The sequence below is a fragment of the Odontesthes bonariensis genome, chromosome 11 (genome assembly GCF_027942865.1).
Source record: "Odontesthes bonariensis isolate fOdoBon6 chromosome 11, fOdoBon6.hap1, whole genome shotgun sequence".
Lineage (NCBI taxonomy): Eukaryota > Metazoa > Chordata > Actinopteri > Atheriniformes > Atherinopsidae > Odontesthes > Odontesthes bonariensis.
This window is the reverse complement of record NC_134516.1, coordinates 26,572,538-26,597,537: the sequence shown is the minus strand read 5'-3', so window position 1 is coordinate 26,597,537 and position 25,000 is coordinate 26,572,538. Positions and strand designations below refer to the sequence as shown.

Below are 25,000 nucleotides of genomic sequence, written 5' to 3'. Positions count from 1 at the left end.
AGATGTATGACTGCACGTTAATGATAGCAACATCAACATATTCATAATTATGGATAGGAGGGGAGCCTCATCTGCTATTCTTGACATGTAAAGTCAATTTTTTCAGGTTTTAAAAAGATTTTCCGATGCTGTTGTTTGAAACGGACTTTGGCAAACCCCTAGCTGCTGAGCGAAAATGGCAACCTTCCGTCAAGGAATCGAACCCTGTTCCTCCGCTTGACAGGCGGATTCTAACCTTTGACCATTGAAGAAGATACAGAATGTGTTGCTTGACTGTCGTGCCAATTCTGAGAATACAAGCTGTAAGAGTATCACTGAAAAATTGACAAAAAAAAATCACGTTGCTAAAATCCTTCCATTGTCGAGCATTTGCATGACTGAGAGCGTAAATTGACTGTGGAAGGGGTTCCATGGTGTAAAGGTCAGCACTCTGGACTCTGAATCCAGTGATCCGAGTTCAAATCTGGGTGGAACCTCCAGGTGTGTGCTGTCATGGTTGCATTCTGGAAAGAAGATGAGTTGAGTAGGCTAGTCAGTTGTGAAAGGACACCAGAGTGCACGATTCCAGCTGAGAGGATCTGTGGTATGTGACGTCACACCTCTGTGTTGCTAGTTGAATCTTTTTTGGTTTCCTCTTGCATATTCATTTACGATGCTTCTATTTATCCATGCTCTCCCAGAGGAGTGTGTTACAATCCCACTAGTTACAATAACTAGTGGTTATCACGTTCGCCTCACACGCGAAAGGTCCTCAGTTCGAAACTGGGCGGAAACATTACTTGCTCCTCCATTATTTATTTCATCCTTTTGTGAAGATGTATGACTGCATGTTAATGATAGCAACATCAACATATTCATAATTATGGATAGGAGGGGAGCCTCATCTGCTATTCTTGACATGTAAAGTCAATTTTTGCAGGTTTTAAAAAGATTTTCTGATGCTATGGTGTGAAACGGACATTGGCAAACCCCTAGCTGCTGAGCAAAAATGGCAGCCTTCCGTCAAGGAATCGAACCCTGTTCCTCCACTTGACAGGCGGATTCTAACCTTTGACCAGCAAAGATACAGAATGTTTTGCTTGACTGTCGTGCCAGAGTGCACGATTCCAGCTGAGAGGATCTATGGTATGTGATGTCACACCTCTGTGTTGCTAGTTGAATCTTTTTTGGTTTCCTCTTGCATGTTCATTTACGATGCTTCTATTTATCCATGCTCTCCCACAGGAGCGTGTTACAATCCCACTTCTGACTCAATTTGTTGCGACTCCAAAATCACTTTCCGTGAGCAACAAAATTTGGGAAAACTTACCTCATTCTTTGGCTTCCGGAACACTAGTGAATAGGCATGGTTCCAGTTTCCGTAGTGTAGTGGTTATCACATTCTCCTCACACGCGAAAGGTCCTCAGTTCGAAACTGGGCGGAAACATTACTTGCTCCTCCATTATTTATTTCATCCTTGTGTGAAGATGTATGACTGCACGTTAATGATAGCAACATCAACATATTCATAATTATGGATAGGAGGGGAGCCTCATCTGCTATTCTTGACATGTAAAGTAAATTTTTGCAGGTTTTCAAAAGATTTTCTCATGCTATGGTGTGAAACGGACTTTGGCGAATCCCTAGCTGCTGAGCGAAAATGGCAACCTTCCATCAAGGAATCGAACCCTGTTCCTCCGCTTGACAGGCGGATTCTAACCTTTGACCATTGAAGAAGATACAGAATGTGTTGCTTGACTGTCGTGCAAATTCTGAGAATACAAGCTGTAAGAGTATCACTGAAAAATTGACAAAAAAACACGTTGCTAAAACCATTTCATTGTCAAGCATTTGCATGACTGAGAGCATAAATTGACTGTGGAAGGGGTTCCATGGTGTAAAGGTCAGCACTCTGGACTCTGAATCCAGTGATCCGAGTTCAAATCTCGGTGGAACCTCCAGGTGTGTGCTGTCATGGTTGCATTCTGGAAAGAAGATGAGTTGAGTAGGCTAGTCAGTTGTGAAAGGACACCAGAGTGCACGATTCCAGCTGAGAGGATCTGTGGTATGTGACGTCACACCTCTGTGTTGCTAGTTGAATCTTTTTTGGTTTCCTCTTGCATGTTCATTTACGATGCTTCTATTTATCCATGCTCTCCCAGAGGAGTGTGTTACAATCCCACTAGTTACAATAACTAGTGGTTATCACGTTCGCCTCACACGCGAAAGGTCCTCAGTTCGAAACTGGGCGGAAACATTACTTGCTCCTCCATTATTTATTTCATCCTTGTGTGAAGATGTAAGACTGCATGTTAATGATAGCAACATCAACATATTCATAATTATGGATAGGAGGGGAGCCTCATCTGCTATTCTTGACATGTAAAGTCAATTTTTGCAGGTTTTAAAAAGATTTTCTGATGCTATGGTGTGAAACGGACATTGGCAAACCCCTAGCTGCTGAGCAAAAATGGCAGCCTTCCGTCAAGGAATCGAACCCTGTTCCTCCGCTTGACAGGCGGATTCTAACCTTTGACCAGCAAAGATACAGAATGTGTTGCTTGACTGTCGTGCCAGAGTGCACGATTCCAGCTGAGAGGATCTATGGTATGTGATGTCACACCTCTGTGTTGCTAGTTGAATCTTTTTTGGTTTCCTCTTGCATGTTCATTTACGATGCTTCTATTTATCCATGCTCTCCCAGAGGAGTGTGTTACAATCCCACTTCTGACTCAATTTGTTGCGACTCCAAAATCACTTTCCGTGAGCAACAAAATTTGGGAAAACTTACCTCATTCTTTGGCTTCCGGAACACTAGTGAATAGGCATGGTTCCAGTTTCCGTAGTGTAGTGGTTATCACATTCGCCTAACACGCGAAAGGTCCTCAGTTCGAAACTGGGCGGAAACATTACTTGCTCCTCCTTTATTTATTTCATCCTTGTGTGAAGATGTATGACTGCACGTTAATGATAGCAACATCAACATATTCATAATTATGGATAGGAGGGGAGCCTCATCTGCTATTCTTGACATGTAAAGTAAATTTTTGCAGGTTTTCAAAAGATTTTCTCATGCTATGGTGTGAAACGGACTTTGGCGAATACCTAGCTGCTGAGCGAAAATGGCAGCCTACGGTCAAGGAATCGAACCCTGTTCCTCCGCTTGACAGGCGGATTCTAACCTTTGACCATTGAAGAAGATACAGAATGTGTTGCTTGACTGTCGTGCCAATTCTGAGAATACAAGCTGTAAGAGTATCACTGAAAAATTGACAAAAAAACACGTTGCTAAAACCATTTCATTGTCAAGCATTTGCATGACTGAGAGCGTAAATTGACTGTGGAAGGGGTTCCATGGTGTAAAGGTCAGCACTCTGGACTCTGAATCCAGTGATCTGAGTTCAAATCTCGGTGGAACCTTCAGGTGTGTGCTGTCCAGGGGCGTATCTAGACATTTTGGGGCCCTAGGCAAAATATAGACATGGGGCCCTCATTTTTTAAATACACACATAAAACAAATTACCATCCCAATACCCTTACTTTAAATTGAGATTAAAGAATCGCAATAAACCAATACTGCACTGCCACTAACAATGGTATCAACTCTCCACAGTAAAATCAGTTTCAGATTTCTCCAGCATTTGCCAAAATTAGATGTTTATTATTCAGATCAAACGAGAGAGAGAGCACGAGAGAGAGAGAGATTAGAATTTCCATGACACAAGTAAGTTACATGTGAAAATCAAATAATCTTTTCACTGCCAGAGATACAAAATGTTCTTTTGCTTAACAGAACTAAAATACAAAATGGACATGAGTAAAACCACCATTTACATTTACCAATGAAAGGACCAACGAAAAGATTTTGTGTGTGGACAGGAATAACATTGGTTCAGTGTTTGCTTTGAAAGCAAAATCAAGCCATAGGAATGATTTAGAAATTTGAGGACTTCCCAGCACTTTACAAAATTCCAGCATTATCCTAGAAGTAAAGTCCTCCCTCAAAGGCCTGCCTGCCAAAGTATTTTGTGAGTGCATGTGTACAGAATAACAACAATATATCAACAAGTAAATTGGGGATTTTTTAAAAGGCTTAGACAGGCTGGATATAGATAGTTAGAGCAAGCAACCTCTCCCCACACCCCTCTCTCTCTCTCTCTCGTGCCGGCGCAGTCCAAACGCGCATGGTGCACGAGTTATTGTATTGCCTGCACGCTCTCACTCGCATTGAAAAAAAAAAAAAACACTCCCTCGCACTGGGATGGCAGACCCCTTTTCAGGGGTGGCGGCTGCCACCCCGTGCCGCCCTGGTAGTTTCGCGCGTCTGAGAGTTTCTCACAGTCTGTTACTACGGTAACTGACCGTGAGGTTAAGTTACCTCCCTTTGTGAAACGGAAAACTCAGGGTTTCCCTCATTTCAGGGTTAACCAACTCAGAGTTTTCACTAAACCTGCTTCGTGAAACGGACCTCTGATCAATCATGGTGCATTATAAATAAATATAGCTTTATAAATAAATATCCAAGTCAAGTATGTTTTGTGAATGATTACCTTCTCTCTTTCTCCCTATCTTCTTTTTCTCTGTCTGTATCCCTGTTACTCTTCATCTGTGTCCCTGGTTTGCCTTCAAGCTCCTCTGCTTCACACCTGTCTCACTCATCTCTTCTTCATGTGCTTTTCCTGCCCTTTATCAGGTCTCATTCTCTCATTTTTTCAGCAGTGCATCTGCAATTCTTTTGTTCTCTGTCCGTTTCTTTCATTTAGCATTACCACTATCATAACTCCGCTTCATTTTTCACCGAGTCACACACAGTTCCCTCGCTTTGATTTGAAATCATGTTATGTCGCACATTGCTACGTCATCATATTCTGGACTAGTCCAATGCACAATGGATGGGGGCATGTGTGCTTGGACAATTATTATTTAGGCATTAGTTCGGTGTTATGCTGATATGTCTGGGTTTTTTTTCATAGAAAAATGTTTTTTTACTTTACATAAGTAACAAATTAACATTGTTTTTTTTGTGTATTTACTTTGGCTGGGACGGTCAGATTTGGGGGCCCCTATGAAAGACAGATTTGGTTGGGGCCCTAGGCAAATGCCTAGGTTTGCCTAATGGGAGTTACGCCACTGGTAGTGACATTCTTAACACAGCCATGATGTTAAAAGTGGTTATCAATAGAGGTTCTTTGGCTCACCTTGTGATAGGCGCCGATAAATCTCTGAGTTCCGAAACACTCGGGAGTCGTGGACCGAGCCGGGCCACTTTGCCACAACATTACTGATCAAATAGTCAGCATTGCAGACCATCTGAAATGATAAGATGTTAAACCAATTAATGCACATCACAGGCAATGTACAGTGTTCATTAATTAACTTTATCAAAAGTCATGTTCACCTGTACATTGATGCTGTGGAAGTTTTTCCTTTTCACAAAATCCCCCTCATGGCCACCTGAGGGGGATTTTATTTTGATGTGTGTGCAGTCCACTGCATCAATGACAATGGGGAAACCTGTAATACGATGCAATGAGTATCTTACTCTGAATGTTAACATTGTAATTGTAACTGTAATTTAAAAAAAAAAAAAATTCTTACCTGCAATCCTATAGAACTTGATGTCACAGAGTCTTCTATGCCCAGGGAAGGAGATGAAGATGCTTGCAAGTCCTTTATTTGCGTTTTTTATTTCACTGCTAAAACAGTACAGGCAATGTGTGGGCAGGCACATTCTTAATAAAAAGTTGCTGCCATGTCCATTTTGGTTGCTTGCTTGTGCTTGACTCAGAGCGCGGATCTCGAAAACACATGAGAAGCTATACAGAATCATACGCGGCGGACAGCACAGCTTTATGCCAATTACGCACACAGGCTCCACACCTCCACACGCATCGCGTCTGCAATCATAACTCATCAGGGGAAATCATATTTTGCCAATATTTTAGAGACCCCCCAACATTTCCCAAATCATGTTTTCAGGGGGGTCTCTTGTCAGTTTCAGGGGGTCTCGGATCCCCCGAGTCCCCCGTAGTTCGAACACTGCCTAATTGTGATAATTTCAGTGGAGTGGTGAGTGTGATTTGTGCACTACTTACGCATTCAGGCGGTCAGCAATGGTTTGCCACGCTTGCTCCCTTTGTTTTTTAACTGTGGCAGTATTTCCTTTTTGTTTTATTTTCTCCGTCACCTCTTCATATACTTCCATTAATAATTATTGCTCAGCTGGGGAGAAATACGCCGCCCTTGTTGCCATGGTGAATCATTGAATCTATGATCGATCGTGGGGTCTATTTAAGAAAGCCGTGTGCAGCACTTATCCAGGATCGCTTTCAGCTGGCTTAATGAATCCGTGTCTGCTCATCCTGGATTGGCCTTTGTGCAACCAACTAAGCCTGGGCGCCCATGTTTTGAATTCCTTGAACCTGGCTAAGTAATTCATCCTGGATGTCTAAATCCTACTTTTGTGCAACGCGCCCCTGCACAGATTGATCTCTGAAGACACAACTCCTTCCTCTCACATATTTCGAAGACTGACCATTTCTAACAAACAAACAAAAAAGCTTTTTCTTGATCGTCATATCTTAGGTCTCTCTCAGGAGTTGAAGTCCTTCATGAAAATGATGATTTGTAACAGTTGAACGTCAAAGATGAAAAAACATGTAAGTCGTTGTCGTGGCCGAGAGGTTAAGGCGATCCATTGGGGTCTCCCCGCGCAGGTTCGAGTCCTGCCGACAACGATAACATTATTGACTCAGGGTTGCGAAAAGTTAACCTGGAAAGAAGCACAAGTTCCTTGGACCATTTGATTAAACAAAACAAAGACCAGATAACATGTTGATCACATGAACTCTTGCACAGATTGATCTCTGAAGACACAGCTTCTTCCTCTGACCCATTTTGAAAGATTGACCATTTCTAACAAACAAACAAAAAAGCTTTTTCTTGATCGCCATAACTTAGGTCTGTCTCAGGAGTTGAAGTCCTTCATGAAAATGATGATTTGTAACTGTTGAATGTCAAAGGTGAACACGAGTGTTTGTCGTTGTTGTGGCCGAGAGGTTAAGGCGATGGATTAGAAATCCATTGGGGTCTCCCCGCGTAGGTTGATATCCTGCCGACAACGATAACTTTACTGACTCAGGGTTATTGAAAATTAACCTGGAAAGAATCACAAGTTCCTTGGACCATTTGATTAAACAAAACAAAGGCCAGATCACATGTTGATCACATGAACTCCTGCACAGATTGATCTCTGAAGACACAGTTCCTTCTTCTGACCCATTTTGAAAGATTGACCATTTCTAACAAACAAAAAATAAGCTTTTTCTTGATCGCCATATCTTAGGTCTGTCTCAGGAGTTGAATTCCTTCATGAAAATGATGATTTGTAACCGTTGAATGTCAAAGGTGAACACAAGTGTATGTCGTTGTCGTGGCCGAGAGGTTAAGGCGATGGATTAGAAATCCATTGGGGTCTCCCCGCGTAGGTTCAACTCCTTTCTACAACGATAACATTGTTGACTCCGTGTTGTGAAAAGTTAACCTGGAAAGAAGCACAAGTTCCTTGGACCATTTGATTAAACAAAACAAAGACCAGATAGCATTGTGATCACATGAACTCTTGCACAGATTGATCTCTGAAGACACAGCTCCTTCCTCTAACCCATTTTGAAAGATTGACCATTTCTAACAAACAAACAAAAAAGCTTTTTCTTGATCGCCATAACTTAGGTCTGTCTCAGGAGTTGAAGTCCTTCATGAAAATGATAATTTGTAACCGTTGAATGTCAAAGGTGAACACGAGTGTATGTCGTTGTCGTGGCCAAGAGGTTAAGGCGATTAATTTGAAATCCATTGGGGTCTCCCAGCGTAGGTTCGAGTCCTGCCGACAACGATAGCATTATTGACCCAGGGTTGCGAAAAGTTAACCTGGAAAGAACCACAAGTTCCTTGGACCATTTGATTAAACAAAACAAAGACCAGATAGCATTGTGATCACATGAACTCTTGCACAGATTGATCTCTGAAGACACAGCTCCTCCCTCTGACCCATTTCGAAAGATTGACCATTTCTAACAAACAAACAAAAAAGCTTTTTCTTTATTGTCATAACTTAGGTCTGTCTCAGGAGTTGAAGTCCTTCATGAAAATGATGATTTGTAACCGTTGAATGTCAAAGATGAACTTACATGTATGTCGTTGTCGTGGCCGAGAGGTTAAGGGGATGGATTAGAAATCCATTGGGGTCTCCCCGCGCAGGTTAAAGTCCTGCCGACAACGATAACATTATTGACTCAGGGTTGCGAAAAGTTAATCTGGAAAGAACCACAAGTTCTTTGACCATTTGATGAAACGAAACAGAGGGCAGACGTGTCTTTGATCACATGAACTTCTGCACAGATGGATCTCTGAAGAGACAGCTCCTTCCTCTGACCCATTTTGAAAGATTGACCATTTCTAACAAACAAACAAAAAAGCTTTTTCTTGTTAGCCATAACTTAGGTCTGTCTCAGGAGTTGAAGTCCTTCATGAAAATGATGATTTGTAACCGATGAATGTCAAAGGTGAACACGAGTGTATGTCGTTGTCGTGGCCGAGAGGTTAAGGCGATGGATTTGAAATCCATTGGGGTCTCCCCGCGTAGGTTCAGGTACTGCCGACAACAATAACTTTACTGACTCAGGGTTGCGAAAAGTTAACCTGGAAAGAAGCACAAGTTCCTTAGACTATTTGATGAAACAAAACAGAGGGCAGAAGTGTCTTTGATCACATGAACTTCTGCACAGATTGATCTCTGAAGACACAGCTCCTTCCTCTGACCCATTTTGAAATATTGACCATTTCTAACAAACAAACAAAAAAGCTTTTTCTTGTTAGCCATAACTTAGGTCTGTCTCAGGAGTTGAAGTCCTTCATGAAAATGATGATTTGTAACAGTTGAACGTCAAAGATGAAAAAACATGTAAGTCGTTGTCGTGGCCGAGAGGTTAAGGCGATCCATTGGGGTCTCCCCGCGCAGGTTCGAGTCCTGCCGACAACGATAACATTATTGACTCAGGGTTGCGAAAAGTTAACCTGGAAAGAAGCACAAGTTCCTTGGACCATTTGATTAAACAAAACAAAGACCAGATAACATGTTGATCACATGAACTCTTGCACAGATTGATCTCTGAAGACACAGCTTCTTCCTCTGACCCATTTTGAAAGATTGACCATTTCTAACAAACAAACAAAAAAGCTTTTTCTTGATCGCCATAACTTAGGTCTGTCTCAGGAGTTGAAGTCCTTCATGAAAATGATGATTTGTAACTGTTGAATGTCAAAGGTGAACACGAGTGTTTGTCGTTGTTGTGGCCGAGAGGTTAAGGCGATGGATTAGAAATCCATTGGGGTCTCCCCGCGTAGGTTGATATCCTGCCGACAACGATAACTTTACTGACTCAGGGTTATTGAAAATTAACCTGGAAAGAATCACAAGTTCCTTGGACCATTTGATTAAACAAAACAAAGGCCAGATCACATGTTGATCACATGAACTCCTGCACAGATTGATCTCTGAAGACACAGTTCCTTCTTCTGACCCATTTTGAAAGATTGACCATTTCTAACAAACAAAAAATAAGCTTTTTCTTGATCGCCATATCTTAGGTCTGTCTCAGGAGTTGAATTCCTTCATGAAAATGATGATTTGTAACCGTTGAATGTCAAAGGTGAACACAAGTGTATGTCGTTGTCGTGGCCGAGAGGTTAAGGCGATGGATTAGAAATCCATTGGGGTCTCCCCGCGTAGGTTCAACTCCTTTCTACAACGATAACATTGTTGACTCCGTGTTGTGAAAAGTTAACCTGGAAAGAAGCACAAGTTCCTTGGACCATTTGATTAAACAAAACAAAGACCAGATAGCATTGTGATCACATGAACTCTTGCACAGATTGATCTCTGAAGACACAGCTCCTTCCTCTAACCCATTTTGAAAGATTGACCATTTCTAACAAACAAACAAAAAAGCTTTTTCTTGATCGCCATAACTTAGGTCTGTCTCAGGAGTTGAATTCCTTCATGAAAATGATAATTTGTAACCGTTGAATGTCAAAGGTGAACACGAGTGTATGTCGTTGTCGTGGCCAAGAGGTTAAGGCGATTAATTTGAAATCCATTGGGGTCTCCCAGCGTAGGTTCGAGTCCTGCCGACAACGATAGCATTATTGACCCAGGGTTGCGAAAAGTTAACCTGGAAAGAACCACAAGTTCCTTGGACCATTTGATTAAACAAAACAAAGACCAGATAGCATTGTGATCACATGAACTCTTGCACAGATTGATCTCTGAAGACACAGCTCCTCCCTCTGACCCATTTCGAAAGATTGACCATTTCTAACAAACAAACAAAAAAGCTTTTTCTTTATTGTCATAACTTAGGTCTGTCTCAGGAGTTGAAGTCCTTCATGAAAATGATGATTTGTAACCGTTGAATGTCAAAGATGAACTTACATGTATGTCGTTGTCGTGGCCGAGAGGTTAAGGGGATGGATTAGAAATCCATTGGGGTCTCCCCGCGCAGGTTAAAGTCCTGCCGACAACGATAACATTATTGACTCAGGGTTGCGAAAAGTTAATCTGGAAAGAACCACAAGTTCTTTGACCATTTGATGAAACGAAACAGAGGGCAGACGTGTCTTTGATCACATGAACTTCTGCACAGATGGATCTCTGAAGAGACAGCTCCTTCCTCTGACCCATTTTGAAAGATTGACCATTTCTAACAAACAAACAAAAAAGCTTTTTCTTGTTAGCCATAACTTAGGTCTGTCTCAGGAGTTGAAGTCCTTCATGAAAATGATGATTTGTAACCGATGAATGTCAAAGGTGAACACGAGTGTATGTCGTTGTCGTGGCCGAGAGGTTAAGGCGATGGATTTGAAATCCATTGGGGTCTCCCCGCGTAGGTTCAGGTACTGCCGACAACAATAACTTTACTGACTCAGGGTTGCGAAAAGTTAACCTGGAAAGAAGCACAAGTTCTTTGACTATTTGATGAAACGAAACAGAGGGCAGACGTGTCGTTGATCATATGAACTCTTGTACAGATTGATCTCTGAAGACACAGCTTCTTCCTCTGACCCATTTTGAAATATTGACCATTTCTAACAAACAAACAAAAAAGCTTTTTCTTGTTAGCCATAACTTAGGTCTGTCTCAGGAGTTGAAGTCCTTCATGAAAATGATAATTTGTAACCGTTGAATGTCAAAGGTGAACAGGAGTGTATGTCGTTGTCGTGGCCGAGAGGTTAAGGCGATGGATTAGAAATCCATTGGTGTCTCCCCGCGTAGGTTCAAATCCTGCCGACAAAGATAACATTATTGACTCAGGGTTGCGAAAAGTTAACCTGGAAAGAACCACAAGTTCCTTGGACCATTTGATTAAACAAAACAAAGACCAGATAGCATTTTGATCACATGAACTCTTGCACAGATTGATCTCTGAAGACACAGCTCCTCCCTCTGACCCATTTCGAAAGATTGACCATTTCTAACAAACAAACAAAAAAGCTTTTCCTTTATCGTCATAACTTAGGTCTGTCTCAGGAGTTGAAGTCCTTCATGAAAATGATGATTTGTAACCGTTGAATGTCAAAGATGAACTTACATGTATGTCGTTGTCGTGGCCGAGAGGTTAAGGCGATGGATTAGAAATCCATTGGGGTCTCCCCGCGTAGGTTCAAATCCTGCTGACAACGATAACATTATTGACTCAGAGTTGCGAAAAGTTAACCCGGAAAGAAGCACAAGTTCTTTGACCATTTGATGAAACGAAACAGAGGGCAGACATGTCTTTGATCACATGAACTCTTTCACAGATTGATCTCTGAAGACACAGCTTCTTCCTCTTACCCATTTTGAAAGATTGACCATTTGTAACAAACAAACAAAAAAGCTTTTTTCTTGATCGCCATAACTTAGGTCTGTCTCAGGAGTTGAAGTCCTTCATGAAAATGATGATTTGTAACCGTTGAATGTCAAAGGTGAACACTAGTGTATGTAGTTGTCGTGGCCGAGAGGTTAAGGCGATGGATTAGAAATCCATTGGGGTCTCCCCACGCAGGTTCAAATCCTGCCGACAACGATAACATTATTGACTCACGGTTGCGAAAAGTTAACCTGGAAAGAAGCACAAGTTCTTTGACTATTTGATGAAACGAAACAGAGGGCAGACGTGTCGTTGATCATATGAACTCTTGTACAGATTGATCTCTGAAGACACAGCTTCTTCCTCTTACCCATTTTGAAAGATTGACCATTTGTAACAAACAAACAAAAAAGCTTTTTCTTGTTAGCCATAACTTAGGTCTGTCTCAGGAGTTGAAGTCCTTCATGAAAATGATGATTTGTAACCGTTGAATGTCAAAGATGAACATACATGTATGTCGTTGTCGTGGCCGAGAGGTTAAGGCGATGGATTAGAAATCCATTGGGCTCTCCCCGCGCAGGTTGGAGTCCTGCCGACAACGATAACATTATTGACTCAGGGTTGCGAAAAGTTAACCTGGAAAGAAGCACAAGTTCCTTAGACTATTTGATGAAACAAAACAGAGGGCAGAAGTGTCTTTGATCACATGAACTTCTGCACAGATTGATCTCTGAAGACACAGCTCCTTCCTCTGACCCATTTTGAAATATTGACCATTTCTAACAAACAAACAAAAAAGCTTTTTCTTGTTAGCCATAACTTAGGTCTGTCTCAGGAGTTGAAGTCCTTCATGAAAATGATAATTTGTAACCGTTGAATGTCAAAGGTGAACAGGAGTGTATGTCGTTGTCGTGGCCGAGAGGTTAAGGCGATGGATTAGAAATCCATTGGTGTCTCCCCGCGTAGGTTCAAATCCTGCCGACAAAGATAACATTATTGACTCAGGGTTGCGAAAAGTTAACCTGGAAAGAACCACAAGTTCCTTGGACCATTTGATTAAACAAAACAAAGACCAGATAGCATTTTGATCACATGAACTCTTGCACAGATTGATCTCTGAAGACACAGCTCCTCCCTCTGACCCATTTCGAAAGATTGACCATTTCTAACAAACAAACAAAAAAGCTTTTCCTTTATCGTCATAACTTAGGTCTGTCTCAGGAGTTGAAGTCCTTCATGAAAATGATGATTTGTAACCGTTGAATGTCAAAGATGAACATACGTGTATGTCGTTGTCGTGGCCGAGAGGTTAAGGCGATGGATTAGAAATCCATTGGGGTCTCCCCGCGTAGGTTCAAATCCTGCTGACAACGATAACATTATTGACTCAGAGTTGCGAAAAGTTAACCCGGAAAGAAGCACAAGTTCTTTGACCATTTGATGAAACGAAACAGAGGGCAGACATGTCTTTGATCACATGAACTCTTTCACAGATTGATCTCTGAAGACACAGCTTCTTCCTCTTACCCATTTTGAAAGATTGACCATTTGTAACAAACAAACAAAAAAGCTTTTTTCTTGATCGCCATAACTTAGGTCTGTCTCAGGAGTTGAAGTCCTTCATGAAAATGATGATTTGTAACCGTTGAATGTCAAAGGTGAACACTAGTGTATGTAGTTGTCGTGGCCGAGAGGTTAAGGCGATGGATTAGAAATCCATTGGGGTTTCCCCGCGTAGGTTCAAATCCTGCCGACAACGATAACATTATTGACTCACGGTTGCGAAAAGTTAACCTGGAAAGAAGCACAAGTTCCTTGGACCATTTGATTAAACAAAACATAGGGCAGATCACATGTTGATCACATGAACTCCTGTACAGATTGATCTCTGAAGACACAGTTCCTTCTTCTGACCCATTTTGAAAGATTGACCATTTCTAACAAACAAAAAATAAGCTTTTTCTTGATCGCCATAACTTAGGTCTGTCTCAGGAGTTGAAGTCCTCCATGAAAATGATGATTTGTAACAATTGAATGTCAAAGGTGAACAAAAGTGTATGTAGTTGTCGTGGGGGAGAGGTTAAGGCGATGGATTAGAAATCCATTGGGGTCTCCCCACGCAGGTTCAAATCCTGCCGACAATGATAACATTATTGACTCAAGGTTGCTTAAAGTTAACCTGGAAAGAAGCACAAGTTCCTTGGACAATTTGATTAAACAAAACAAATGCCAGATCACATGTTGATCACATGAACTCTTGCACAGATTGATCTCTGAAGACACAGCTCCTTACTCTGACCCATTTTGAAAGATTTACCATTTCTAACAAACAAACAAAAAAGCTTTTTCTTGATCGCCATAACTTAGGTCTGTCTCAGGAGTTGAAGTCCTTCATGAAAATGATGATTTGTAACCGTTGAATGTCAAAGATGAACATGCATGTATGTCGCTGTTGTGGCCGAGAGGTTAAAGCGATGGAATATTAATCCTTTGGGGTGTCCCTGCGTAGGTTCAAATCCTGCCGACAACAATAACATTATTGACTCGAGTTGCGAAAAGTTAACCTGGAAAGAAGCACAAGTTCCTTGGACCATTTGATGAAACAAAACAGAGGGCAGATGTGTCGTTGATCACATGAACTTCTGCACAGATTGATCTCTGAAGACACAGTTCCTTCTTCTGACCCATTTTGAAAGATTGACCATTTCTAACAAACAAAAAATAAGCTTTTTCTTGATCGCCATATCTTAAGTCTTTCTCAGGAGTTGAATTCCTTCATGAAAATGATGATTTGTAACCGTTGAATGTCAAAGGTGAACACAAGTGTATGTCGTTGTCGTGGCCGAGAGGTTAAGGCGATGGATTAGAAATCCATTGGGGTCTCCTCGCGTAGGTTCAAATCTTGCCGACATTATTGACTCAGGGTTGCGAAAAGTTAACTTCAGACTTTTGCTGCACAACGCCTCTTGGTGTAAAATGCAGTGAAAGTTCCAGAATACCTGGTCTGGGTTAGCCTCTCGTACCTTTTCTCTCAACTTGACGACAACTCCGGCCTTTCTTCCTACCGTGGAAGGTGCACCATCCGTAGCCACACTGATAGCGCGACTCCAGTCCACCTCCAGATTGTCAAGGGCCCCGACAAGGCTAACAAACACGTCGTTAGCTGTAATCGTGTCTGTCATGGGTACCACGGAAACAAACTCCTCCGTGACATTCAAGGCAGCATCCACTCCGCGAATAAATATCGCCAACTGAGCCGTATCAGTCACATCAGTGCTCTCGTCAAGAGCAATGGAGAACGCGACGAAGGATTTAATCTTTTCTTTAAGTTGGCTATGCAAGTCGCTGGAGAGCTCTTCCACTCTCTCGGTCATTGTTGGTCGGGATAAGCTGATGTTCGCAAGACCTTGTCGATTTTCTGGACACACTAGCTCGGCTGCCTTTATCATGCACGTCCTCACGAATTCGCCCTCAGAGAAAGGCTTGGAAGCTTTGGCTATCTCCCATGCGATGACATAGCTCGCCTTCACTGCCCATAAACATGAAATAAAATGTTAAGTTAGTATTGAGAATGAGGAGTCACGGTCGGCCATGTTGGCAGGAGACGCTGTTGGTTGCCAGGGGCAACGCCATCAGAACTTAACGGAGGCGCGCCGAGACAGAAATCCCCATTCGAAAACAGCTGCAGTTAACGTAAAAATAAGAATTTGAGAAGATATACAATTAAAACGAACCTTCATATGTCTCTCGGCATTTCGAGAAAGCCGCTTGCTGTTTTTGGAGGGATGAGGCTAGCTCGTTTAGCTTTTGTGTCCTACGTTGCCCTGTGTAGTCGTTGTACTTCTCCTGATGGGTCTCGTAATGTCGTCTGATGTTGTACTCCTTTGGCACAGCCACTTGTTGCGAACAAATTAAACACACTGGTTTGCCCCTCACTTCCCAAAAGAAATACTTTTCTTTCCATCTCTCCTGAAAGATTCTACATTCAGAGTCAACCTTCCGCTTTTTAGACAACATCCTTCCTGACTGATGTCGCACGACTCGTCAGTTAGTACCTTGGACAGTGCACGCGCTGCCGGTCTCTGTTGCAGCGCGTGCACTGGTCTCTGTCCAAGGTACTGAGACCGGCACGAGCGAGGGACAAACTGTTGGATTACGTGGAAATTAATTAAATGAATATTATACTTAAAACCATTAACACTCTGGGGTCTAATGCCCACCGGTGGGCATTTTTGACACATCTCCAAAAACACATATGTAACTCTGTGAGTTTTTGTCATTCAAACATATAAGTGACACCATTAAAAACCTTGAAACTTCTAGTTTTCAAATATATATATATTAAAATAAATTATATAGCTGGCCCTTTTTAAAGAGAGTGAACAGAAATCTTTGGATTTTCTGTAGTCGCAGACTGCAGCAGCTTCCTCTGCCACACCTATCGCTATTCACATGTAAAGTACCAGGTGATTGAGTGGCTATTCACAGGTTAGAACACGCCCCATTCAGCCAGCATGTGGGGGAAGGCAGCAATGTCCTGCCAGTGACAGACAATTATCACATGGAGAGTGACAGGGGGGTGGGGGGGATCAGGGGTGTTACACACCCATCTAATTAGTATTCAACTAACAGAGACACTGCCTGGAGTTACAAAAACTTTTTTAGAGTTTGTGTGAAAACAACAAAACATTTCTGACTGCACTTTTTACTTTTATGCAGCCAACACTTTTGTTTACAAGGTTCAACCTTCAAAAGTCTTGGCTAGATTTATTTATAGTGTGTTTTCTTGCACTGTTTGAAGACCTCTAAAACTTGTTTTTTGTACAGTTGTGTTTCCCCTCAATTGAAATAAAACTTGTTTGTATTACATTCACTTCACTCTCATATTGTTTTTTGTTAGGTTTTTCCGAATACAACCATATATGTCACTTTTGCATAGATGTTTACAGTTAGTTGAAATACTTGAAAATGTCAAGGTGATGACAACTGCCTCAAAGTCTCTGAAAAGGCCTTAGACACAAGGGGGTTAAGGATAAAAAAACAAAAGTAGATTTAAATTTTATAATAGTATTATTTATTTAAAAAAAAAAAACTTCTCAACCACTGATGTAACCGGGCCGGTTGTGATGTCCATTCGGGCCGGTTCCAGCCCGCGGGCCGTTACCATGGCATCAGTGCCATAGACCAATTCTAACTTGTTTAAAGAGGTAAAATATGTCTCCTTTAATACTCATAAAAGCTGCCATTTTCGCTCAGCAGCTAGGGATTCGCCAAAGTCCGTTTCACACCATAGTATCAGAAAATCTTTTCAAAACCTGCAAAAATTGACTTTACATGTCAAGAATAGCAGATGAGGCTCCCCTCCTATCCATAATTATGAATATGTTGATGTTGCTATCATTAACGTGCAGTCATACATCTTCACACAAGGATGAAATAAATGATGGAGGAGCAAGTAATGTTTCCGCCCAGTTTTGCTTTTTAGGCGAACGTGATAACCACTACACTATGGGACCTGTCGCCACACCTATTCACTAGTGTTCCGGAAGCCAAAGAATGAGATAAGTTTTCCCAAATTTTGTTACTAGCGGAAAGAGTTTGTGGAGTTGCAACAAATTGAGTCAGAAGTGGGATTGTAACACACTCCTGTGGGAGAGCATGGATAAATAGAAGAATCGTAAATGAATATGCAAGAAGAAACCAAAAAAGATTCAACTATCAACACAGAGGTGTGATGTCACATACCACAGATCCTCTCAGCTGGAATTGATCAATCGTGCAATCTGGTGTCATTTCACAACTGACTAGCCTACTCAACACATCTTCTTTCCAGAACTCAACCATGACAGCACACACCTGAAGGTTCCACTGAGATTTGAACTCGGATCACTGGATTCAGAGTCCAGAGTGCTGACCTTTACACCATGGAACCCCTTCAGCAGTCAATTTACGCTCTCAGTCATGAAAATGCTTGACAATGAAAGGGTTTTAGCGACGTGATTTTTTTGTCAATTTTTCAGTGATACTCTTACAGCTTGTATTCTCAGAATTAGCACGACAGTCAAGCAACACATTCTGTATCTTCTTCAATGGTCAAAGGTTAGAATCCGCCTGTGAAGCGGAGGAACAGGGTTCGATTCCTTGACCGAAGGCTGCCATTTTCGCTCAGCAGCTTGGTATTCGCCAAAGTCCGTTTCAAACAACAGCATCGGAAAATCTTTTAAAACCTGCAAAAATTGACTTTACATGTCAAGAATAGCAGATGAGGCTCCCCTCCTATCCATAATTATGAATATGTTGATGTTGCTATCATTAACGTGCAGTCATACATCTTCAAACAAGGATGAAATAAATAAATGAAGAGCAAGTAATGTTTCCGCCCAGTTTGGAACTGAGGACCTTTCGCGTGTTAGGCGAATGTGATAACCGCTACACTACAGAAACTGAACCCATGCCTATTCACTAGTGTTCCGGGAGCCAAAGAATGAGGTAAGTTTTCCCAAATTTTGTTTCAACAAATTGAGTCAGAAGTGGGATTGTAATACACTCCTCTGGGAGAGCATGGATTCGGTTATTCAATACATCTTGTGATGCAAGATCTTGGACACATCATCAGTGATAGTACCTGGGGTCACAGGGGGTTTCGGGTCTTTCAACTTCAGACCCCCTCACCCAGGCGACCCGACCGGGAGTGATCAGTTCCCGGCCTGTGTCCAAGAAGCGCTCTTCCACGCCTTGTCCCTCTGAATCCACAGCCATCGTGACGCTTTCTCAGCGGCCTCTGTAGCAGAGCGGATGGCTTTCCTCTTACGTGCCCCTGTGATGCCTAGGAGACTGTAGGCCCTGCAGAGTGACTTCCCTGCAAAGCCCCTTCCCCCGACCTCAATGGGCAGGCACCTTGCTCTCCACCCCCTGTTGCGGCAGTCCTCCACCAGCTCAGCGTATTTCTCTCTCTTCCTCCCACTGGCTTCCTCCATCCTCTCCTCCCAGGGCACCGTCAGCTCCAGCATGATGACCTGCTTGGAGGACTCTGATTGCAGCACAATGTCTGGTCTCAGGCGTGTCTCTATGATGTTCTCAGGGAACTTGAGCTGTTTTCCCAAATCCACCCTCAGCTGCCAGTCCCTTGCTGTTCCCAGGATTCCTGCTTGGGCCTTTGGCTGGGGAGGAGGCTTTTCCCCAGCCTTCACGAATGGTATCCTGAGCCTCAGTGGTTGTAAGTGCTTGCTGTGGTCAATGGCACAGTGGATGGACTCAGCAACTGCCTTCAGCACCTGGTCGTGGCGCCAACGATAGCGCCCATCTCCAAGTGCCTTAGGACAGCTGCTGAGGATGTGCTCCAGTGTTCCTCTTCCCTGGCACAAGGTACATGATGGAGCTTCAACCTTACCCCAAAGGAAGAGGTTTGACGGGCTGGGCAGGACGTCGTAAACAGACTGGATGAGGAATTTTATGCGGAGTGGTTCTGCCTTCCACAACTCCGACCATGAGATTTTCCTGTCCATGGCTTCCTCCCATCTGGTCCACGCGCCCTGCTGCTTCAGCCCCACCCACTGGCTTGCACGCTGATCTTCGACTCCAGCACGCACCTCGAGTTGGACCCGGTCCCGCCTTTCCTTGCCCCTGAGCCTGCTAAGGTGGGTTGTTGGTATGGTTCCCAGTCCCGCCTGGCCAATAGCCACGGATCCTACAAGCTCTTTGTGGAACAACCGAGCTTCTGCCTGGTTCACTGCCTCCTGCGCCCTCCACTTCCTGCCTGTCCTCACCTCAATCGCAGCTTGAGCAACCTTTGGGTCCTTCGATTCCCTGTATTGGAGAACCTCCCTTGCCCTGGCTACCATGAACTCCTCTGCAAGGCCTTTGATTGGTAGGGTCAGCTTGTTGTTGTTGCCGTAGAGGGCGAGGGTGCTGAGACTCCGAGGGAGCCCCAGCCAGCGTCGGAGGTGGCTGCTGACCCTCCGCTCAAACCCTTCCACGGTGGACATGGGGAATTCGTAAACCAGCAATGGCCACAGTATCCTGGGCAGGATGCCATGCTGGTACACCCATGCGTTGAACTTCCCCGGGAGACCAGATTTGTCTACCGCAGTTAGCCAGCCGTCCAGTTGTTCATTGGTAGCCCTGATGGAAGCTGTATCTTTCAGGGAGCAGTCGAAGATCTTCCCCAGGCTTTTCACAGGCTTCTCCGTGACTGATGGGATCTGAGAGCCTCCTAGGAAGAAGCTGAACCGGTCGGTCACTTTCCCTCCCTTTAGGACTAGAGACCTGGATTTCTCCGGCTTGAAGCGCATGCGGGCCCAGGTGGTAAGCTTCTCCAAGCCCTGGAGGATCCATCTGCATCCTGGTACTGACGTTGTTGTTACTGTCAGATCGTCCATAAATGCTCTAATGGGGGGCTGACGGATCCCGGACTTGGTTATGGGCCCTCTGCACTCCGGCTCGGCAGACTTGACCAGCATGTTCATGGCCAAGGCAAAGAGAATCACTGAAATGGTACATCCAGTGATTATCCCTTTCTCTAGCCGGTGGCGCTCTGATGAAACTGCGCCAGAAGAGAATCTCAGGTAAAAGCTGTTATAATAGTCCATGATTAAGGCCTTGATTTTACAAGGGACATGGTGCCTCACCAATGCCACCTCCACCAGCTTATGGGGTATAGAGCCGTATGCATTAGCTAGGTCCAGCCAAAGCACAGATAGGTTCCCTTTCCCCTCTCGGGCCTCTCTTATCAGCTGTGTCACCACTCCACTGTGCTCCAGGCACCCCGGTACCCCTGGGATCCCACCCTTTTGTACTGAAGTGTCGATGTACTGATTCCGAAGTAGGTAGTCTGACAGCCGGTGGGAAAGGATACTGAAAAATATCTTCCCCTCGACATTGAGCAGCGAGATGGTCCTAAACTGCTCTATGGTAGTAGAACTCTCTTCCTTCGGAACCCACACTCCTTCTGCAGATCTCCATTGGTGGGCGACATTCCCTCTCCTCCAGATTGCCTTTAGGATTTTCCACAGACGGCTCAGGAGCTTGGGGCACCTCTTGTACACCAGGTAGGGTACTCCATTGGGTCCAGGTGCTGAGTTGTTCCTTGCAGCCTTGACCACAGACTGAATTTCTTTCCAGGTGGGGGCTTTGGTGTTGAGCTCACAGGCTGGCTCCGGTGGCTTGATCAGGTCTCTGCATTCACCTAGGTCCTCCTCCCTCACTGCATCGCTGTGTGTTTCGTGGAGGTATGAGTCTACCTCCTCTTTTGCGCAGGTTAGATGGCCACTGCGCTTCTGGCCTAGCAGTTGTTTGGTGAACCCAAAGGGATTAGCTAGGAATGCAGCGCGTCTTTTAGCCCTTTCCTTCGCCCGTTTCCTATGCCACTCTGCTCTTCTGAGGGTTAGCAACTTCTTCCTCAGGACACAGCGAATTTCTGCTAGCCCCGGCTTCAGGTCCTCACTTGCCCTTTTGAACTGGCTCTTCAGGTCCCTGAGTTCCTGTCGCAGCTGTGAGATCTTCTCTGCCCTCCGGTTCTTGGAGTAAGGGTTTGCTGCAGCTCGCTTCTCAACTGTTCCAAACCTTTCAGTGGCGATGCTGATGACCATGGTGGCCATTACTTGGAGTTTCCTGTCTGCCCCTCCTCTCATTGTGGCTTCCAGGATACCGTCCAAATCGTCATCAAGCTTCTGCCACTCACTCGCTTTACTGGCAGGAGGCCACTTGACCCGCTTTTGGTGTTGTGGAATGTCTGGAGCTAGGGCTTCCCGAGCATGGAGGTTCTGGGCGCTGTGGGTTGACTCCTGGCTCGGATCCTCCTGCGTCTCACCAAGGTCCTCTGGAGTCTGTAGGGGCCCGTGGGGCTCGACCCCCACTGGCTCCTCCGGCGGCTCGCAGAGGCTGTTCCTTGTGCGCTGCTCTGGTTGCTCTCTCACCAAACATCCCATCTTGGTCTGGTGGATCTTCAAACCCCGCGGGTTTTTGCAGCTCTTGCCGCATATGCACGTTGTATTCGTTGTCGGTTGTCCGTTTGCATGGGTCGTTGCCTGGTTGTCCGTCCGGTTGGGGTGCTCATTCTCGCCCCCTCTCGGGCTCCCCTGGGGGTATGTTCCATTAAGACGTTTCGTAGCTGAGTAGGGTTTCTTCCTCTCGGAAGATGCAGGGCGGGTTGCTGGCCCTTCCTGCCCCAGTTGCCGTCTTTCCGTGCTGTCCGCTGTCTCTCCAAGCCGTCGCCACTCTATTCATGGTCGTCAACCAGTCTCTTCCTGGACGTCACTGGCTTTGCCAGAGTGATACGGTTATTCAATACATCTTGTGATGCAAGATCTTGGACACATCATCAGTGATAGTATGATAAATAGAAGCATCGTAAATGAATATGCAAGAGGAAACCAAAAAAGATTCAACTAGCAACCCAGAGGTGTGACGTCACATACCACAGATCCTCTCAGCTGGAATTGAGCACTCTGGTATCATTTGACAACTGAATAGCCTACTCAACTCATCTTCTTTCCAGAACACAACCATGACAGCACACACCTGAAGGTTCCACCGAGATTTGAACTCGGATCCCTGGATTCAGAGTCCAGAGTGCTGACCTTTACACCATGGAACCCCTTCCACAGTCAATTTACTCTCTCAGTCATGCAAATGCTTGACAATTCGCTGGTCAATGGTTAGAATCCGCCTGTCAAGCGGAGGAACAGGGTTCGATTCCTTGATGGAAAGTTGCCATGTGATTGCTGCTGCTTGTGCTTTTTTGTTTGTGTGTTTGTTCTCTGCTTATCTGTTTACAGGTGCTCCTGGTGCCTCTATGGCTGGATTCCTCAAAAAAGCCTTGGATTGTCTTCAGTTTTGTTTTTACAGGTGTAGCAGCTGGTTGTCTTATTTTTTATTGTTTTCTATGTTTGTCTCTTCATATTTCTGTTCCTTTTTTTCCCTTCTTCGCTCTCCCTCTCTCTCTGTCCCCCGGTCCGGTTCGGCACTATCACACTATCACATCATGTTAAGTATTGTAACAAAAATAAATAAATGAAAATAAGGAGTTGATGGGCATCAAGGGGAGCTTTACATTCATAAAGCTTCCCTTGGTATGGCAAATGTGTTTGGCATAAACGGTATTCAGATTACAATTCTGCTGCCATAATGCTGGACAGGACAAGGAAAAAAAAAAAAAAAAAAAAAAAAGTGAGTGCTCATCAAACACAGCTCCAAAGCAGTCCCCAGGTCAGAGCCAGCCTTCTTTAGCAGTTTGCTCAGTTTCTTTGAGTCGCTGGCTCTGATGCTGCTGCCACAGCAGATGGTGCTGAAGAAAGATGGCACTCTGCACCACAGACTTATAAGAGATATGCAACAGGTAAACTCCCAGGTGTTCCTCAGCCACCTCTTCTCCTGGGATGGAGACGCTGTTTGGCTTATTGGTGCTCCTCCTAAAATCAGCAGCTGAGGTGATTATTCCCACACCAGGCCACACAGTGGCTGACCACCTCGCTGCCTCTTGTCCTTCCTTCCCTGGTTCCCTGTCAGATTTTATTACTCATTTTAAAAGCTTTGAATAGTTGGACAGTTGCCTCTGTCTATGATCTGTGAACTCCTTACTCCCCTGATTGCTGCTCACACGGCCCACTGTTTAATATAACTGAGCTGTTCATTAGATGGAAATGAATCCCTGCATACTCCTAAAAATCACTTTATTTTGAGGCTTTTTCTTCAAATTAAAACCCAACTTTCATAATTACTCGGGACTCCTTGCAAAATGCAAATAAAACCAGAAAGATATGATCTTAGAACTATTAAAAAGTTCTATCTAATTAGAAATAGTGCAAGTTCGGTGCCATCTGTTGGTTTCCTTAGCGAGGAAATAGTTTTTGAATTGCTCTGTATGAATGAATTGGATTCATTCTGAATTGAATTAATTGGATTATAATTAAAATGAACTGAACTCCAATTGGCCTGAATTGGACTTTATTACTGAAGTGCCCTGAGATGACATTTGTTGTAATTGTAATAGTTTATTTTGGCAACATTTAAACAAACTGACATTATTCTGTCTTGGAAAACACTGCTGGTGGAAAACATGATACTGGCTGCTGAAAAACTGGCAGAAGTGGACCTTCCAACGTGACAGTGACAGGAAGTAATCAGCTGAAGTCGTCCAGAGATTAACAGAGAACACAAATCAACATTCTGGAATCCGGACTTCACTTCCATCCAGAATCTGTGGTTGGAACCACAGACCAGAAGAGACAGAACAGAAGCCTTCACAAAGCTGTGATGTCATCACTGTAGTGACATCACAATCGATGTCATCTCTGATCTTGTTTGACATCACAAAGTTTCTACAGGCCAGACATTTTCACTGCTTTTTCACAGCTGGTCAGGAGTTTATCTGAAGAAACACGTCCAGTTTTTGAAGCAGATTTGAAAGTCACAGCAAACGGTTTTCACATCGCCTAAAAACAATAATTAGTATCTAAAATAGTCATTTTAACAAGCACTTAGAAACAACACTTACTGTTTCCCTTCCTTAAGAATGGCTTCCTGACAGCCACCCTTCCATGGAGCCCATCTCTGATGAGGCTCGGGCCAACAGCCGATGGATCAGCTGAAGGTCCAGATGCATCTCTCAGCTCCTGTGTCAGGTCTTTGCTGGATTTTTTCCTCTTTCTTAAGGACATCACTTTCAGATATTGTTCATCTTCTGCAGATAGTTTTTTAGGTCTGACACTTCTTCTTTTGTCCTCCACTTGTCCAGTTTCCTCAGATGTTTTAAGGACACACTGCAGAGCAAGAGGCTGGAGCAGATTCTGGCAGGCGCTGACGCTCAGAACTGTGACAGCGACACAAAGGAAGCTCATTTAGAAACACCTCCTGGGACGTCTGAGGAGAGCCCATCTGCACTTGTTCAAAACGTGGCAAAGAAAGCCCTCAAAGTGTGCCCCGTTTGCTCTAAAGCATTTGATTGTGTCAGAACACTGAACAGACACACACAGTGCCACACGGACGCTCGGCCCTATCACTGCATCCACTGCAGCGAGCATTTTAAACACATGCACGGGCTGAAAAGACACCAGATTTACGCCATTTGCCAGAAGAAGAGCACCCGTTTCTTTTGGAGAAAAGAGTCAAGAGC

At 43.9% G+C, this 25,000-nt stretch overlaps 1 protein-coding gene and 12 non-coding genes across 13 annotated transcripts; 11 read left to right on the top strand and 2 right to left on the bottom strand.

Moving 5' to 3' along the window:
• The first annotated feature begins 1,354 nt into the window (after positions 1-1,354).
• trnav-cac (transfer RNA valine (anticodon CAC)) lies at positions 1,355-1,427 on the top strand. Its single transcript has one exon. It is a non-coding gene; the product is annotated as a tRNA-Val (tRNA).
• A 439-nt stretch (positions 1,428-1,866) lies between these two features.
• trnaq-cug (transfer RNA glutamine (anticodon CUG)) lies at positions 1,867-1,938 on the top strand. The gene has a single exon. It is a non-coding gene; the product is annotated as a tRNA-Gln (tRNA).
• An 878-nt stretch (positions 1,939-2,816) lies between these two features.
• Positions 2,817-2,889, top strand: trnav-aac (transfer RNA valine (anticodon AAC)). The gene has a single exon. It is a non-coding gene; the product is annotated as a tRNA-Val (tRNA).
• A 4,903-nt stretch (positions 2,890-7,792) lies between these two features.
• Positions 7,793-7,874, top strand: trnas-uga (transfer RNA serine (anticodon UGA)). Its single transcript has one exon. It is a non-coding gene; the product is annotated as a tRNA-Ser (tRNA).
• A 689-nt stretch (positions 7,875-8,563) lies between these two features.
• trnas-uga (transfer RNA serine (anticodon UGA)) lies at positions 8,564-8,645 on the top strand. Its single transcript has one exon. It is a non-coding gene; the product is annotated as a tRNA-Ser (tRNA).
• Positions 8,646-10,095: 1,450 nt separating this feature from the next.
• On the top strand, positions 10,096-10,177 carry trnas-uga (transfer RNA serine (anticodon UGA)). The gene has a single exon. It is a non-coding gene; the product is annotated as a tRNA-Ser (tRNA).
• Positions 10,178-10,866: 689 nt separating this feature from the next.
• Positions 10,867-10,948, top strand: trnas-uga (transfer RNA serine (anticodon UGA)). Its single transcript has one exon. It is a non-coding gene; the product is annotated as a tRNA-Ser (tRNA).
• A 689-nt stretch (positions 10,949-11,637) lies between these two features.
• Positions 11,638-11,719, top strand: trnas-aga (transfer RNA serine (anticodon AGA)). Its single transcript has one exon. It is a non-coding gene; the product is annotated as a tRNA-Ser (tRNA).
• Positions 11,720-12,023: 304 nt separating this feature from the next.
• Positions 12,024-12,105, top strand: trnas-aga (transfer RNA serine (anticodon AGA)). Its single transcript has one exon. It is a non-coding gene; the product is annotated as a tRNA-Ser (tRNA).
• A 1,075-nt stretch (positions 12,106-13,180) lies between these two features.
• Positions 13,181-13,262, top strand: trnas-aga (transfer RNA serine (anticodon AGA)). The gene has a single exon. It is a non-coding gene; the product is annotated as a tRNA-Ser (tRNA).
• Positions 13,263-13,566: 304 nt separating this feature from the next.
• Positions 13,567-13,648, top strand: trnas-aga (transfer RNA serine (anticodon AGA)). The gene has a single exon. It is a non-coding gene; the product is annotated as a tRNA-Ser (tRNA).
• Positions 13,649-18,584: 4,936 nt separating this feature from the next.
• LOC142391225 (uncharacterized) lies at positions 18,585-22,113 on the bottom strand. Its single transcript, XM_075477001.1, has 2 exons — positions 22,063-22,113; positions 18,585-21,965 (listed from the first exon to the last, which is right to left on the bottom strand). The coding sequence occupies exons 1-2, from the start codon at positions 22,111-22,113 to the stop codon at positions 18,585-18,587; spliced, it is 3,432 nt and encodes a 1,143-aa protein (XP_075333116.1).
• Positions 22,114-22,411: 298 nt separating this feature from the next.
• On the bottom strand, positions 22,412-22,483 carry trnaq-cug (transfer RNA glutamine (anticodon CUG)). Its single transcript has one exon. It is a non-coding gene; the product is annotated as a tRNA-Gln (tRNA).
• Positions 22,484-25,000: the final 2,517 nt, after the last annotated feature.

What these genes read in the sequence shown, in the direction of transcription:
- LOC142391225 (XM_075477001.1), bottom strand. Translation starts at nt 22,113, where the DNA reads ATGAATAGAGTGGCGACGGCTTGGAGAGACAGCGGACAGCACGGAAAG. An exon ending in GCGGACAGCACGGAAAGACG is followed by an intron (nt 21,966 to 22,062) that starts GCAACTGGGGCA and finishes ACATACCCCCAG; the next exon opens with GGGAGCCCGAGAGGGGGCGA.